We start from the raw sequence: 18,286 nt of genomic DNA, 5'->3' as shown, positions 1-18,286 counted from the left end.
TTGTTTTCCCCTATTTTAAAAGGGTTATAAGGAGCATTAATAATTTTGTATAGAAACTACAAATATGTATGAGATTCTTCTCAAGAAGAGACAATGCAGATTGTGCTGCATTGATGTATTTAAAACTCCTTGGGAGACAGAACCCGTAAGCAGTGATAAGGCCCCTGTGGGTGTATTAGACTGCATTTGGGGTCTGGGTAGGGTCTAAACCATGCAGCACATTTTTGCAAGCTATTCAGTAGATTACTGCCTCTTTTACAGAAAGAAGTGGTGAGTAATGCCAAAGTAGAGTGCCATAACAGACATAAACAGTGTTATTGCTCTGTACTATTCATAAAAGAATATTTATTTTAAATTCAGCTTGTAAGGCATTTCTGGGTCTTTCTCACAGCTCTTGCGGATCCAGCCTCTATGCATTGTTAAGACTATGTCATGCTTTTAGACTGAGGTTTTAAAAGTTGCAAAAGAAACCCAACCAGATGGCAGTGGGAACTTTTCAGCACAGTGAAAGCACCTAATTATTTCAATAGTCACCTCACAGCTACTAGTGAAAACTGGAGCAATAAGCAAAAGAAAAGAAGAACAAAACTAAGGCTTTAGTTTCTTTTTTCTTTTCCTCAGAGGTTGTAGATTTAATTAATTAATATGAAAACTTTAACCTTAATTTCTCATTTAAAACCAAAATGAATCATAGGTTTTTAATGCTGGTGGAAAAGAGCTGCTCTCAGTACAATAATGCCTCTCCTTACCAGGAACAAGTAGCACAGAGGAGTTTAAAAGATTTTTCAAGAAGGTCCCTTTATGTGACTAGTTTTGGCTTTGTTTTTAATTGTAGTAAAATCACTGTCAGTCCTGGCTATGGGTGGATGATAGAATCAGTCTGAACGTACTTCCTGTAAAAGTAAATAAAATCTAATAACACTAAATCACTTCCTGCAATTTGCACATGTACAAATGGTGGAACTATCTGTATCCCAGTATGCACCACACTTTATAAACAGGTATGAGGGACACTACTTGAACACTTTAAGTCAGGAATATGCTTTATTATTTTCCTGAATTAGAGCCATGGCAGACAAGAAGGATTTGCCCCACTCTGACACACTGATACATTAAAACTTGATAAATCTTGTCTTGATAATTCTTCATATTTAGATTTCTCAGCAACATAATGATGGAAATAAGATGACACTCACTGCCTTTGATGAGAAAAAATATTAATAATTTATAATACTGTTTAATATTAATGTTCCATTTTGATAGTAATAATATTTAATTAGTTTTTAATAGAAATTTGGAAATAACATTCTGCCCTCCTAGAGTAAAAGTTTTTCTTTCTGCTTGATTAGTTTTCCAACCCAACCCCAAATGACAAGGTAATGATTCGAACACTGTCAGTTGATGAAGACGGAAATCTTTATTTCTTAGCTATATGTGATACTATCGTCACATTTCAGTTACAAAAAAGAATTTATGCATGAAGGGAGAAGCTTGGGTAACCTTCCCAGGTTCACAAAACTGACAGTACTGTAGAGCTCCTATGTAGGACTCTCACCCAAAAAATACAGTGCATACCATGAAGACAGAAGAGCTAGCAAAAAGCCCAGTACTGGTTATTAAAGACCCAGAGGACTTAATAGAATATATTTTAATACCCTAGGGTTTATCTCCATTACTTACACTCTTACCAATATTACACCTACTTTAACAAAAAATATGTTGTTGATAACTGTACTTGGCCAATACAATGCAACACATATCCTACTGCAATTTGATTATTACTATTTATGTCTTATAAGATTTTTTCTTGTCACTGCAATTTGTAAAATCATAATAATTTTGAAAACATAATTTACTTTCGTAATCCAGTAGTTTAAACCAATAAGACTAACAGTAAGATTAGGTAATTAGGTAAGTGAAGAAGTGTAATGCTACACTTGGGGAGGAGGGCGGAATAATGCATTAGAAATTTTATGCAACCACAGAGATAAATTAGTAAGTCTTTCCAAACAGAATGAGAACATACAACTCTGAGCTAATGGAAACCTGATGAGGTCCAACTAAGTGGCATTTCTGACATGCTTCAAACATCTCTGGAAAGAGACAATTTATACTCTTAGACTGCTTACTTCCCTCCACTGACAATGATTCAAATCAAGCCAGCTTATTCAAAAGCAGATTTCTTAACCGAAAACCTTCTCCCCTCAAGGAACAGTCCTCAGTGAAGCTGATGCAATTCTCAAAGCAGACAAAGTCACTCAGTCTTTGGTCTAATTCCATCTGCTACACTTGAAACTGGGACAAACATGACAACAGCAGAGAAGCTACAAGAGTTACTTAGGAAGAGGGATAAATCAGAATATAAATCGAAAATGGTTTCACAAAAACTTGTTTAATATTACTACATGATCCCAAATTGTTAAGTTAGCTATGTTGTGTACTGTGCAACTAGTACAACTATATTTCCAAATATCAAAAACCAAACATTACGATCCACATACCCATAAGGTAAATTTGTGATGGCTAATGGGTTGACCCTGGTCAGCAATTTAGCATCCACCAGCTGCTTCCTTGCTCCACTGTCCAGTGGGATGGAAGACATAATGAAAAAGAAAAAGTGAGAAAAAACTCATGGGTTGAGATAAAGACCATTTAATAAGTGAAGGGGGGGAAAGGGGGAAAAAAGTGATTCAAAGGCCATCACTCTCCAGCTCCCACCAGCAGATTGGTGCCCAACCAGTCTCTGAACAACAGCCACTCCAGAAAGAGTACACCTCTTTTTTACTGCTGAGAATGATGTCACAAACTTAAAACACAGCACCATACAGACTGCTATGAAGAAAAATAACTCTATCGTGACCAAAATCAGTATGTGATGTAAAATGGCCTCTGCACCAGGCAAAATACTCGGTTTCCTCAGGTCATATTCTGTCTTGGTCTTTACAAAAAGAATACTGTATTCCCCTGTCTTCTTTCTTAAGTCTGCTCTCCTCACCATTTAACCAGCAATCCTTAGCAACACTTCTGAAGTGATATCAGATTTTGCACAGAAATAGATGAAATATACTCCATTAGATGCATCAGAATATCTTGGTAGCTAAGAGTCACAAATTTTATCCTTAAAAACATTTTCAGCATAACTCTACCATCATAAATGTAGTGGGCCTTAAACACTATTTGAAATATATCCTGGAGGGTGATCATCAGTTTGAGAGTACTGCAGGTGTTGTTTTGGGGAAAACTAATTACACTTCATCAGAACATCTGTTTTTGTAAAATGTTCATGTTAGGTAAGCTGTACACCAAGGATAAAAGCACCTACACCTGGGCAGCACAGCATAATCTGTACCAAACCTGCCCACAAAGTATCTGAAACTTCATAATAACCTGAGGCAAAAAATAGATTTCAAAGTATTTGGAATAAGGCTTACAGTAACTAAATGAAGAAATCCCAGTTCTTTAACTATTGCTTTACACAGTCCTCCAAGGGAAAGCTAATTGTGACATAAATATTAACAAATTCTATATTTATAAAACAGAAAGTTATCTACCATAACACTATCTAGGGACATCACACAGCTTTGGAAAAGCACAAGTTCTTTCTAGGACAGAAGCCAAAGCCTTCAACCATTCAGATGAAATTTATGCAGCTTTTCCAGACCCACACTGAACCCAGCTTTGAATACTTTTATATTTGTTTTTCTACCTCAAGGAGAAGCTCTGCCAATGGGACCATCATTACTTCTGTTTATTCTTTGAATTTTAACAGTGCTGAGGCACAAATCAGGATTGTATTTAGTGAAATTTGGTTCTAACACAGAACCAATGACATGCAATTCTGCAAAATATTTGAAGTTTGTGAAGTGCAAACATAGAAACAGCTCTCGTACCTACAGGCTCCAACCATTACAAGAAGCCTTCTCTGAAAGGCTTTGTGTTTACTTGACATTTCTACACATGATGTTGCTTGCAATTAAAGCCACAATAATGTCAGAATGAAGAAAGGCCACCTGCCGAGAAAGGGAGGTTGGGACTGTTTCAGCCTTTCAAGCTGAGGCACAGGACTCTAAAAAGACTTGGTGTTACACTATTGCTATTGCGCCCTTTGCTGTTACTTAGTTTAGTAATAAGGTAAGAAATAAAAAACCTCAATGCTCAAAGAGATATTTGTACTGGAAAAAGGGTTACAATGCTGAAAGTCCAGCTCTGAAGAAGCATGGGTCTTTCAATTCCCTGTCCCTTCTCTTCCACAAAAACAATCTCAGAGCTTCAAGCTGTAACCTTTTTTCCGGTCCTACCAGCACATGACCCTCACAGTCAAGGACGGACAGCCATGGCCAGGTCTGGACCCATGTATCAACCGTGCATAGTTAAGTGTGGTGCCTACACTGCAGCTACAGCACATAACCAGCAGCAAAGCCAGGTTGTTTTTCCTGCTGAGGTAGCTTCACCCTTGGCTGGGAGAAGGATTTCCTTCCTCTTATGGAAAGAATCCAACCTCCTGAGCTTTGCTCACATGGGCAGATCTTCTTAATGGGACTTACTCCCCTTAGCTTCTATGCGACCAAGTGTTCCTGGAAAAGGAACATTTTTAAGTGAGAATTTAATGCATTCAAACACAGTAGTACGGAAAATTATTATTTCTTTGTAAATAATGTGTCCCCACTTATACACATCCTCTGAAAGTAGTTAAGCAGATTGATAATTACTACCCAGAAACAATGTTATTTACCTATACAGAAGCAATGGGGCCAAGAAATTTTCTCAAAAAATCCCCGTATTGAAATCATGTATTGCACAAACTGGTAAATGTACTTAAAATATAAATGCATCAGCCTCACATATGATAATCTGCTTTGTCCTCATCAAACATTTCACTCTCAATGTTGATCAAAAAGCTTCTTTTCTTCTTTTTGCTTATGGCACGCCTGGCAAGTTCCACACAAAGCAACAGACTAATTTGAGCAACCCAAAGATCACTAAGAAGGCATATTTTGTTTTTCTGCTTTCATTCAGTGGAGTGACAATAGAGCCACAGAAAAAAATCTTCTCAAAGCACCTGATTTCACCATAACTTCGTTGCTACAGCAATCCCCTCAAACAGGAAATGGCTTGTGAGTTCCCAGAAATGCAAATCCACAGCCTAAGCCACAGCATAGTCTCCAGGGGCTACGGGATAAAAAGTGGTTGATGTTCAAAGTTATACAGCAGGTCCTGATGTCAGATGCCTGCTGGAACATGATGAGGGGCAAGGGATTTGTTTCTGTATGATATTTAGTTCTAATTCTCAGAACCAGCTTCAATCAGAAAGCTTACCATAAACTAAGTAGAGATGTATATGAAGNAATTAATGATACACTCCTTTCCTGAAAACAGCCACGAATTCTCAAATTTAAATCTACACATGAGCATTCCCACTGACATTAATGCAGCTACTAACTCAAGCAAGCTGCAAGCATTAACTCTGTCAGAGTTCAGCCGAAGGAACAACCTCAAAAGGCCTTGATTCTACCCATTTATTGTGCATCACCAGAGAACAATGCAGGTATTAGGTGGGACTGCAGAGTACCTTAAACTCTACTCACTGATGCTTGACTTTCAATTTTATCTGAACCAAACCGCTTATTAGTCAAAGTCCATTCTGTTGCCAGCACTTAAGCTTCATAGTAAGAAGCTCCTGACAGGACACTGGCATTATGTGTTTGCAGAATCAGGGTTTTCATGAGAAACAGCAACAGTTAGCACAAACACTAAGAAACTGTGAAGTGGATTTTGACTTTTTGCTGCTGGAGTGGGGATGAAGTTTTTTTCACCTGATTATGCTCAATTGTAGCTTGTAGCTTGTTGCTCCCTGATACCATAAGAGCAATTCAAATAATAAATCTTTACTCAGTGTGATTAACAATACTAGTCTTGTATTTCTTACTTCCTGGGGAGAGAGAATGGGAACAGGTAGCAGTGAAAAGAGGAACTAACTGCTATACTCTTACGTTTTTCAAATGGTTGACTTTTAGATTGCCTGAGTATCTGAATATCACGGAAAAAAAAAGGAAAATTTTCTACCACAGAACCACAGAATATGCTGAGTTGGAAGGGACCCACAAGGATCATCAAGTCCAGTTTTTAGCTCCACACAGGACCAGCACCAAGAGTCACACCATGTGCCTGAGAGGATCACCCAAACGCTTCTTGAACTCTGTCAGGCTTGGTGCTGTGACCACTTCCCCGGGAAGCCTGTTCCAGTGCCCAGCTACCCTCCGGATGAAGAACCTTTTTCTAATATCCAACCTAAACCTCCCCTGACACAACTTCAGGTCATTCCCTCAGGTCCTGTCACTGGTCACCACAGAGAAGATAGAAGCATGTTTCTAATTCAAGACCTCAGTCATATTAACTGGTCACTTCCATGCTGATCAGATTTTTTATTTTTTTAAAGAACTTAATTGAAGAGATTAGTTGATCAACATTTGCATACCTAATTCATTGCACTGAATAGGTCTATCCCTTTGACAACTTATGAACCAGTACATTCATTCCAAAGTAACTTATACAACAGAGCTAAGCATTTGTACAAAGTATTACCTTCACAGTAGGCATTGTCTTCTCGAAGTGCTCGGAAGCCATCTCGACAGCTACAGACAGCTCTGTCATCTAGGTTTCGGCAGACAGAATGCTCCATACAGTTATGTCCTTCAGTGCAAAAGTCATGGCCTGTACAGAAACAAGCATGATTGAAGATTAAAAAGAATCCAGGGATTATAAAACATTCCTGTCAAAGACAGTCCTATCTTTTTCTGTTAGGTCAAAGAATACCTTTCTATTGTCTGTGAGATATAGAAAAATAAATTGTACCAAGCATGAAATGGATGAAAAGAGTAGTAAAGGCCACAAGAACAGACTGTTTCTAGGTCTTCAATTCAATTTCAGGTTATGGCATTGATCTGAAGCAGCTGGATAGCTGGCTTGCTTAAATCCCTTTACTGTCTCCTTGTCATTCTTAAGTATTTTTACAGGACACATCTTAATTATATATTTCTTGTCATTTTTTTTGTTTGTTTGAACATTTTTAAAAGAGCTCAGTAGCTTTAGACATTCAGCATCTCACTTACTAGTGGGATTACTTTTTTCCTAGCACTTTTTGTTCCCAGGCGTATTTGTAAAATCCTTCCACATTTAACCAGAAGTCTTTGATTAACATTGACTTATTTTGCTTTAATCTTTCCCTTATCTCTTCCTTTCAAGCTCCATTGACCGAATACTCTTCCCTTATTGCATCACCCCTTCCATTCCAGAGAACTTTATTTTTAAAATCTCACCTTTTAGCCATCCCTATTTCCTATTTTCCTATTTTCCTTTTTACTGTGACCATTTTCCATTGCATCTTAATTAAATATTTTTAAGATTATTAAGTTCTTTTCCAGGTTGGAAACTCAGTAGGGTTTTTTTTTAAAATGTATTCTGTTTGCTCTCATGAAATTTAATGATGCTATGTTGCTGAACACCATTAAATCATCCTTTATTGTGTTGAAATCTAGCTGGTTGTAGTAACTGACTTGAAGCTTCTAGTTTCCACATCTGTATATAAAGGTGTGGAGCTTGTCTCTTTCATTGTTTTATCACTAATTTTATTTGTTTCAAGTTTTCTTCTTTCACTGAAGTATTGGAATTGGTCAAGCAACAGTACTGTTTTTCAATAACTATTTTCTTCTCTCAAAACCACAGGAGAACTGGGGAATATGGGTCAGGTTCAGGGAACCAGGAGTGGTATAACAGCAACAGCTACAGAATGCAAGCTGGAATCAGGCTGTAATGCAAGCTGGAATCAGGCTGTAACACAAGACTCTTGCAAAATAAAAAACATTATTTGTTAGCAGTAAAGATTATTATTTTTATCACTCCACCTGGTTTCTTCTTCATACTTTGCTGTGAAAGAGCTTCCTCCCCTAACCTCACAGAAGCTTAGTTAAACAAGCACTCCAAGAAGTACAGAGTGCCCAGGTCAGGTCAAAGTGGTCTTTTGCACTTGGACAGCTCAGGAACAGTGCGAAGCAACAGGAACAAAGCAAAACAAGACAAGGAAACAGAAGAGCCTGTAAAGGCAGAATGTTTTGGTATTGAGACCCTGTGACATGGTCATGTTGGAAACATCACAGACCTACTGTGATGAGAGGCTAATGTTTTTCTTTCTCTCTTTCCTGCTGTGGATTGTCCCTCTGCAATCTATAGATATGCTTAGGTAATGTTATTACCACAGCTACCACAGTGCTGGTATCTAACATAGGACATTAAGGAGCAAAATGCTCTACCCTTTTACCATGTTAGAGGGTCTTCAGTACTCCTTGATGACAGCAGAAGTGTGTGTGTATGTGTCAAGAGCAACCTCTGGCCATAGTGACATCTACTCTTTGCCTTTTTTTCTCCTTCCCATTGAATCCTGAGTTCATGGCAAAGTAATATTCTGGATTTCCTGGCCTGTATTGGATTGTATCAGATTTTGGCATTAACTAACTAAGAAGATACATGTCATCCAGAAAGGATACAGGTCATCCAGAAATGGTGAGGGCTTTTTTACTGATTTTTTGGTATTCTTAAGATTCTCGACACTTATGCAGCAGCTGTATTAATAAGCAAAATACATGCTGCTAAATAACAGCCTACAGCAACTTCTTGTTTAAAGAATAAGCTCCTCAGCTCATGAGAAGCCAAGCTAGCACAGTTCAGGGAGGATTGAAAATGTTCACAAAGCACCCAACCAAAAGATATTTTCCAGCTACACCAGGCACAAGAAACAGAATTTTTTCTAAGCCATTGAAGATTTTATAGAAAATTATCATTAAAAAATCCTTTTTGACTGGGACAGACTGCAAGACCTATCTCCTCTTAAATTCTTTTTTTCTTTCTTATCTCTAGGCTTGATGTCATTAATCATAATCTTCATGTTTGCGATGAGTAGCACTGAAACAACTATAGCTGCACTCTTACTTTCACTGAAGTATACCTAAAATCAGTCCAAGAGTCTAACATCTTCTTTCATGCCAGGTATCAATTTATCATATTTAGCTATAGAAGAAACAGACATAGTCACTTCAAAATGCAATTGCTCATAGCTTTGAAGATACCAGTATTAGTCCAGATCAAAAGAGTGGGCCAAGGACACAGAGCACTTCCTATACCTCTGTCCTTTGGTAAGGATCAGACTGGGTGTAACACAAAAAGGTATGCAGCATACGAAATTATTCCCTAAAGCTCCTGCTTATAGATGCAGACTACAAACCCAAACAGGTAAACAAGTTACTCAAGTATTTGAACAACTGCATAGCATGAACAGTTCTTTGAAAGAGATATCTCAAAGCACCTCAGAAAGATGCTGGTGAACATGGATATTTCTCCAATCCCATTTTGTTTGGACACTGGAGTGGGTGATGGGTATTAAATCACTAAGTATATATATGATTTCTTTGACTTTGCACTCATCTTTGGCCGGAATAAAACATATAAATGTGTTTCACAGAATTTACACTACTAGGCATTTTACAAACAATTTTCAGATCACACAGTGATCTGAATAGGTAACAGTTCTTACCTATTCAGCTTCCTAAGATTTACAGTGATATCATGCATATGAGTGTCCTATTCAAGATTATCAGAAAAAAAGTCTATATAATCTATAAGAATGGAAAATTACACTGAGCTTATATGTGTCCTGCTCACTGAGCTTATATATATCCTGCTATTACCTTACCTTTACAGATTTTGCAGCAACTGTGAGATAAGGGGATCTGCTGAGATTCTGGGCAGTTCAAAGCTATACAGCTGTCTTTCGGAATACGCTGCATTTTGTGGTCCTGTTAAAGTGAGGGAATTGATTACTACTGTGAGATAGGAAACAAAGAAAATTATAACTTTAGTGGAGTTTTAGCATTGTAATATACAAACAAAAAGCTGTCTAGGCCAAACTCCAGGTACTTTCAAAAACCATTTGACAGGACAACATAGCACAACAGAAGCATCAGGAACTCCCCTATACTCAAACCTTTTCAAGGAAGCAAAAGTGTGGCAACAACTCTTATTCTTCTCTTATCTGTCAAGCAACTTGCCTCAGAAGTTTCTCTTAACATTATGCCTGAAAGAGTAACAATTATTTCTCAAAAACTGAGGCAGTAGATTCCAGAAGCAAGGGTCCTCATAATGAATACTTTAAAGAAGCTTGATATTTATACAGCAAGTAAAATCAAACTGGAATATCTCTGATCTCACTGCTGTGGTAGTAACACTGAAGGAAACTGGCACTGAGTCCCTATCAGGAAAGAGAGGGTTTCTCAGCTAAGTTTTCATCAGGCATCTGGAAATGTACAATACCACAAGATGGTATCTAAATATCTTCAGGCACTCAGTGCAGGTCACATGAAGTCACTGCAGTATGACCACACAAAATGATTGCCTTAGCAATCTGGCTACCACAGATGTGCCACCTTTAGGACCTAAATAATGTGTTTTGCAGTGCTCTAGTCATGATATGACAAAGAAAGAAAACAAGGCAAACAACAGTATGTTCCTTAGAGGCATCTGCCTTAAAATAAACAATCTGGTTAAAATAAGAGCTCAATGAACTCAGGACCTTGCATTTCTGCATGCAAGGAAAGCATCTAAAATCATGCATATGCCATTGCATGTGTTATTTTAGTATTATTATTATTGTGGGTCTAGCATTTAATTTTAAATCCTCTTTAAGCATGAAATATAAAGATGAACATGAACACAATGGTCAACATCAAAACTTCAGACTTTACCTTAAACAATCTTGACAGAGAAACCAACCTTAATCTGATAATACAGTAAAGCAAACCAACGACAGATGTGCTTTACACCAGGACAAACAAAATCAGGAAATCCCACAAGATAAATTTACCTTTGATAGAAATAATATCAATCAGGGTAGTCTGGATTGCATTTAATTCTTCTATAAATTCTAATTTGGAAGATAATTATAATATTCAAAAAGAAAAGTGCATGCCTATAGCATGCACAACTGCAGCAGACAAACAAAACAAAACATGATATTTCTAATTACGTGCAGACAAAAAGGACGTTGCCTTGATAACAGCAGTATAAGACTTCAAGCATGAAATCAGTACTTGCATCATTCCTATTAATATCTCTTGGCCTGAAGTAATTACTTATATCCTCTTATGAGAACTTGAATAGTAATAATATAGTGCCTGTCTATGAATTCCTAACTGACCAACATAGTTTATAGTATATGGATTTTCTGCTCTGAATTAGCATTCACAAGGCTGTTCAGCAGAAACTGTGTGTACTTCAGTCCTTGAAAAAGCAAAATTTCAATCAGCTAAAGTTGCTGCTTACTATTTCTACCAGGACAGTGAGGCAGCCTACCAGCAAACAAGTCTAATCAGCAAAACACAGACTAACCCAGCCAACAGAGGCATTTTTTTCATACAGTATCGCAATTGCCAGCTGTAAGAAACACAAGGCAACCTCACATAACTTTTGGTGATTGTTAATTATATCCACTGACTAATCAGAGAATTCATGTCTCAGGTGTCATGTTCAAAATATGAGCTCACAGCCCTGAAAAGTCTACAGCTGAATCCAAAATTACTTCTGGCCAGTTTCTCCTTTCCATTCTCAAAAGGGTTTCAAAGCACCTAGTGCAGGAAGTAAGCTCACAAAGATTAAAATCAACAACAGTAAGACTAGAGTCCCCAGTTCTTCTTTGTAAAACATACTTTTTAACAACTGTATGAAAATGTTTGAGATTTCCAGAAATTGGTCTGAGAGCTGCATGGCCAGAGGAGTTGCTCCCCTCTTTTTCTCTGCCCTAGAAATGTGCGTTCAGGTTTTCAACTCCACTCCACAGCACACAGCTCTCTAACTGGACATGATTCCTTCCCATCCCTCCCCTGCAGCAGTTTGTGCAATTCTCAACTCACAGCTGTCCCTGGGGTGCATTTATGCCCTGAAGATCAGCTCTATTCAGGCAGCACGGCAAGACTGACTCAGTAACAAGCATGTTCTATTTACAAATAAAAAGCATAACCCTGCCCCATTTCCATCACCAGAAATACCAGACACCTAGTGTATCAGCTCTTTTCCTTCTTTTTTCTCTAGATTTTCCTCTAAGAATTATTCTGAATTCCAAATTATGCCCCCCTTACACATGAGCACATAATTTTGAACAGTAACACCGCACATGGAAACATAAGGTAGTCTGCTGCTGTTCTACTACTGATCATGGAGATGATATCTAGGGAGGAAAGAATGCTGCTTGATTGTCAAGGTGCATCATCAAAGCTTCCAGCTATGCAAAGTAAATTTATTTGCAAAATTTTATGTGGAACTCAGTAAGACAAAATAAACACAGGACCTATTAAATGTCTTTTCTGTTGTCACTTCTAAAGGTAGACCTGTCTGTATTTCAAAAGTTTGTTTCAGTGGGACTTTGATAATTCTAACATGCAAGAATTTTTTTTCCATCAACAGTATTCTTACCTTGCACTCAAAGAGAACACAGTCCCCTGAGCTTGAATACACAGTTTCTCTTTGTCCTTCAAAGTAGGTTCTGCCTTCAAATACACACACCGCTTCAGAGGAAAACAAAAAAAAAATAAAAAAAACAACACAGTGATTTTGTATAAAAGTGTTGGCACTCTGTTTATAGAACTGATACATTTTCTTAAAGATAACTGCATTTCAAAATGAAAAGACTGAACTGGCTGCAAGAATATTCTAAACCCATCTCTAGGACTCTTGTATATCATAAGAAAAAAAAATCAGAGGAGAAAAAAAAACCAAAAATAACCAGAAAAGCACACATAAGTAGAAGGTGAAGGATACTGAAGAAATATGGAGTACAGGTAGCTACTGAGACACTAGAAGAGACGTGTCTCAGGTGACACCAAGGAAGATATGACTGCCTGCAACACAGCTCAGGTGTGCACAGGAAGATGGAACTGTGAGAGCAGTGCCAGGGCATGAATAGATAATTAGTTTCTTGAAGAGAAAAGTCACATGATGAAGGTTGATCACTGAAGCCACATGTTTATTTGTTATCACAGTCCTCTGATGTTTCATCACATTCATTTAAACATTATGTATTTGTATCTTGATTATCCTAGTTGTTTACCATTACTGCTGAAGTATATTAGAGTATATGAATTTTCTGTACAGGAACTGACTCAAGTCTTCAATGATCAAATAACAGAATGATATCCCTAGGATTGGTGTTTATTATACCATGACCTGGCCTGGTGCCATTCCTGTGCTCTGGCAGCACCGGGTTTTACAGCTGCATGCTGACACAGCTCATACTGGATTGCTCACTAAAGTTCGTATTCAGTATTTAAGAGTTACATAAAAGATCTTCATAGCAAACTGTCTTGCTTTTTTTGTTTTTAATGGGTCCATTACTGCAACTACATTATGCAAAGTATAAAGGCTGAGTAACATAACTGCTAGGTATAGAAAATCAGATGTCTGTCTCTGTTGCTTAGGACACAGTCAAGGCTCATCAAGTAACCATAATCATGAAATAACAGGAGTAGGTTACAACTTCCAAGTTCTAGATTACATGTTAGAGGTCTAATTTGCTAATCATTGATATGGAGACGCAAATCAATTATACTTTGACAGAGAGATTTACTTATTCTGCTAAAATAGACTACAACTTCTAGACATTTTAAAATATCTAAAGTACAAGAATGGGGTTTTTTGTTTGTTTTTATTTTGCATGACCTATATTAATTATCATTACTCCTGTTATTTTCATTTCTGCTTTACTTTTTTTTAATTTGCAGCTCCTTCTTATTAATTTGTCAGCATGTAAAAAGTAAAATTTTGTAACTGATGTTGAAAAAGAAGTGATAGGTACACCAACAAAAATGTTTTTCTAAATTCAAAAATATGAGTTATACCTTATAAAATATGAAGTATCTTTTGTGATATAAGCCTGCACAGCACTTTCAAGAATTAATATCCCAGCATGTTACAACACTTCAAATCCCGTGAACAGCAGAGCTTAAAGTCAGACTTAATAAAGAAAGTGTAGAAAAGAGCCAAAGGGGAGAGTCTAGAGGAGAGTCCTAGGGCTAACAGAAGGAGGAAGTTTGTACAACATCCACAAAGAAAAGTCAGAGTCAAAAAACCTCAATACAGTGTCTCTTTCCTGTCCCAGAAAACAAGCTCTTCTAGAAGGAAGTATATGAAAAAATTCTATATAAATCTTTACCAGGGACTAAGAGATCTTGAATCCAGACAGGACAAGACAATCATCCAGTCATATATATCACCTTCTATGCGTTAAAGCCCATGACACTAAACCGAAATATTCATACATTAAACCCTCTCCCTTGCCCCATACATTTCAAGTTTCTAAGAACAACTACATGTGACAGGAAAAAATGAAGTACAGCAATACCCGAGGACCACACAAAGGCAAAGAACTGTTAACTTAACACATCCTCATGTTCCCAATAGGCAGACTATGCCTGTTCACAGGAAAGGCAAAATACATCAAAATCACTGTCATTCTATCTTGGAGGAAAATACACACTCCTAAAGCCAAAATATTCTCAACATATGAGTAAGACGACACAGACATCTTAAAAAAAAAATTACCCAAACTGCCTCAAAGCCCAGTCTTCTTATTAACAGCAATAAACCTCTGATTCTTCAAAGAAACACAGAAAATAACATACACAGAAGAGCCATCGAGGGAACACATCCAGCCTAGTGTGAAATCCAAAAGTTATTTTTTTATTCCACCAACAGCCTTTGGAAGTCTTGGCACATGAAACCATTGTAATGCAGTGACACAGAATCACAAATGCTTTCTGCAAGAAAATCAGCTCTCCTCCATAAAGCCTTGGAAACAAGGAAAACTTAGAAAGTCTGTGTGTGTGAGAGATGGCTTTGCCCAGACTGCCCTTGGCCCTTTCCCATGTATCTTCATATACTCGAAGACTCTCGAGGGTTAGAACATGGCAGCAGAGTGCATGTTTCAAGACATTTGCCTGTGTGAGTCCCAGAAATTTCAAGTAGTGTTCACATTCCCACCTCCACAATCACAACACTTGGCCATGACAGAATAACAAAATTTATGTGAAGTTGAAAGGGACCCAAAAGGATCACTAAATCCAACCCTTATCCCTGCTCAGACTCAACCCAAAGAGTCACATCATGTGCCTGAGAGGATCATCCAAATGCTTCCTGAACTCTGTCAGGCTTGGAGCTGTGACCCAGCGGTCACAGGCTCACCCTGGGGAGCCTGTTCCAATATCCAACCATCCACTGGGTGAAAAACCTTTTTCTAATATTTAACCCCTGACACAACTTCAGGTCTGTGGTGGGTCTGGTGGAGCTGGAATTTATTTCCCCATAGTAGCCCTCACAGTGCCGTGCTCTGCATTGGTAGCTAGAGGAGTGTTGATAACAAACCCATGTTTTGGCTACTGCTGAGCACAGCACTGTAACATTCCTTCTTCAGTCAAGGGCAAGATCCTGGGAGGGGACACAAGTAGGCCGGCTGACCCACACTGACCAAGGGGATATTCCAGACCATATGACATCAACCCAGATATAAAAGCTGAGGCAAGGAGCAGGACCGGAGGCACTCATTGTCTCTGATGGCTGCCTGCTGACAACAGTACGCGTGCTGGACCCCTTGTATCTGTCCAGGGTCAACCCACTACAAGGCCATTCCCTCAGGCCCTGTCACTGGTCACCACAGAGAACTGTCCCCCCTCTTCCCCTTGTGAGGAAGTTGTAGACTGCATTGAGGTCTCCCCTCAGTCTCCTATTCTCCAGGCTGAACTGCCAAATAACCTCAGCTGCTTCTCATACAGCTTCCCCTCGAGGCCCTTCACCATCTTTGTTGTCCTCCTTTGGACATCCTATAAGGGCTTTATATCTTTCTTACACTGTGGTGCCCAAAACTGCACACAATATTCAAGGTGAGGTCACACCAGTGCAGAGCAGAGTGGGACAATCCCCTCCCTCAACCGACTGGTGATGCTTTTCCTGATGCCTCCCAGGATATGGTTGGCCCTCCTGGCTGCCAGGGCACTGCTGACTTATATTCAACTTGACATTGACCAGGACCCCCAGATCCCTTTCCATGGCACTGCTTTCCAGCATCTCATTCCAGAGTCTGTATGAACATCCAGGGTTACCCCATTACAGGTGCAGAATCTAGCACTTCCCCTTGTTGAACTTCATATGGTTGGTGATTGTCCAGTCCTCTGATTTGTTAGGGTCTCTCTGCAGGGCCTCCCTGCCTTTGAGGGACTTAACGGGTCCTCCCAGTTTTGTGCAAACTTATTTAGTATCCCTTCCAGTCCATCATCCAAGTCATTTATGAAGATGTGGAAGAGCACAGGGCCCAAGATGGAGCCCTGTAGGACCGCACTAGTGACAGATAACTAGTCTGATGTCATCCCATTCACTGTTACCCTCTGCGTTCAACCCATGAACCAGTTGCTCACCCACCATGTGATTTGTTTATCCAGCTGTTTGCTGGACAGTTTGTCCAGAAGGATCCTGTGAGAGATAGTATCGAAAGCCTTACTGAAATCCAAAAAGATGAAAAGATGACACCAACTGGCTTCTGTTGATCAACTAGGTGGGTTACCTTGTCATAAAAGGAAATCAGGTTGAAGAAGCAGGACTTTCCTCTCATGAAGCCATGCTGGCTGTGACCAATAACTGCATTGTCTTTCAGGTGTTTTTCAATACCTCCCAGAATAATCTTCTCCATAACTTTACCAGCCACTGAAGTGAGACTGACAGACCTGTAGCTTCTGGGGTCCTCCTTCTTGCCCTTCTCACAAATCAGGACAAACTTCCAACCAGCTGGAACCTCTCCGGATTCCCAAAACCACTCAAAAATCATTGAGAGAGGTTTTGCAATTATATCAGCCAGCTCTTTGAGGATTGTGTGAAGAATTTCATCAGGCCCCATAGATTTATAGGAATCCAGCTGGAGCACCAGATCCCGTGCAATTCCAGGGTTGACTGGGAGTTGATCATTCTCACAGTCAAGGTCCTCCAGTTCAGGGCACTTACCCCCTTGGTCTGTCATCCATGTTGAAGACAGAGACACCTTGCATCTGCCCCTGTTTGTGAGATGACCATCCTCATCCTAGAACGGGCCAACAATATTTCTGTACTGCCTATTGACATTAATATATTAGAAAAAATACTCTTTGTATTGTCCCCCACAGTTCTGAACAGCTTCAACTCCAGTTGCGCTTTGGCCACATGAATTTCTTCCCTCCAGTGGCAAGCAGCATCTCTGAATTCTTCCCATGTCACTTGACCTTGCTTCCACTGGGCAGCTAAGAAAATTACATCTCATCCATTGAACTCTCCTAAATAAACATTCTAAGCAATTTGCTGTGGCTTTGTCAGCAAGATTTTAAAGCTCCCGGGTATCAGGGACCTGTCTATACAGAGCGACCAAACTATATTTAAGAAAAGAGAGAAAACCCAACAGGTAAGAAATGCCCAATTGAAAAAAATTAATTGAAAATAAATTGACAACTCTTAAGTACAAACTCAAGCATGTCTTCTTATGTACTGCTGCTCTCACTGACTACATTCAAAAGGGATATTTATTCTTAAAATCATCAAAATAAAGACTACCTGGATTATTTTTTTCTATTAGTGTTCCCTAAAACATGAAGGATTCTACCATATTTGGGCAGTTCCTTCCATAAAAAAGCAGCAAGAACTAAGGTACGTTCTGAAGCTCTAAATTGGAGCACTATCACTCGAGTTTTCTCTTCTCACCCATGATAACCTAGCTGAAAACACAAAGGCATTTCATCTACAACAGTACCCCTGGCTCTGTATTTATTTAACAAAACAGATATCAGTGGGTTTAGCGATGGTATAAGTTTGTCAGTGCACACTTTCTTTTCTTCTCTCAATACTGCCATAAATGCCTCTGTCTTTTTCCTGCTCTCTTGTCAGCCCACTCCTCTTCCACTGCCCACCTAGGAGGCATCCTGACAAACAGCAAAGGGTAGATTTCCATCAAGTTATCTGAAGGCTTCTAAAAACTAAGATTGTCTGGTTAGGTAAGTACAGAGCATACTTGGAAAGATTTCTAGAATGACAAAGCTACCAACTTTTTTTCTGCCTCACTTTCATCCTAAGACATTGGAACCCACATCCAGGCAGTGTGGAACAGGAATGTTCCTCCTGTCTCATTACAGCAACTGTCACAGCCAGTTAACATCCCATGATGCTGGTGTTTCCTGTCTTT

General features: G+C 38.9%; 1 protein-coding gene across 1 annotated transcript in view; it reads right to left on the bottom strand.

Moving 5' to 3' along the window:
- Nucleotides 1-18,286, bottom strand: part of NELL2 (neural EGFL like 2) — a 148,314-nt gene that overhangs the window by 72,257 nt on the left and 57,771 nt on the right. Inside the window, exons 10-12 of the mRNA XM_017829184.1 lie at nucleotides 12,514-12,605; nucleotides 9,743-9,845; nucleotides 6,583-6,711 (exon numbers count right to left, since the gene is read on the bottom strand). Of these exons, the coding sequence (XP_017684673.1) occupies nucleotides 6,583-6,711; nucleotides 9,743-9,845; nucleotides 12,514-12,605 (324 nt within the window). The remainder of the gene's footprint in view (nucleotides 1-6,582; nucleotides 6,712-9,742; nucleotides 9,846-12,513; nucleotides 12,606-18,286) is intronic.

Source organism: Lepidothrix coronata, unplaced genomic scaffold, assembly GCF_001604755.1.
Source record: "Lepidothrix coronata isolate B3197 unplaced genomic scaffold, Lepidothrix_coronata-1.0 Scaffold159, whole genome shotgun sequence".
In the NCBI taxonomy this organism is placed as follows: domain Eukaryota; kingdom Metazoa; phylum Chordata; class Aves; order Passeriformes; family Pipridae; genus Lepidothrix; species Lepidothrix coronata.
Note: the sequence above shows the minus strand (reverse complement) of the source record. Positions and strands in the feature narration are given on the sequence as shown.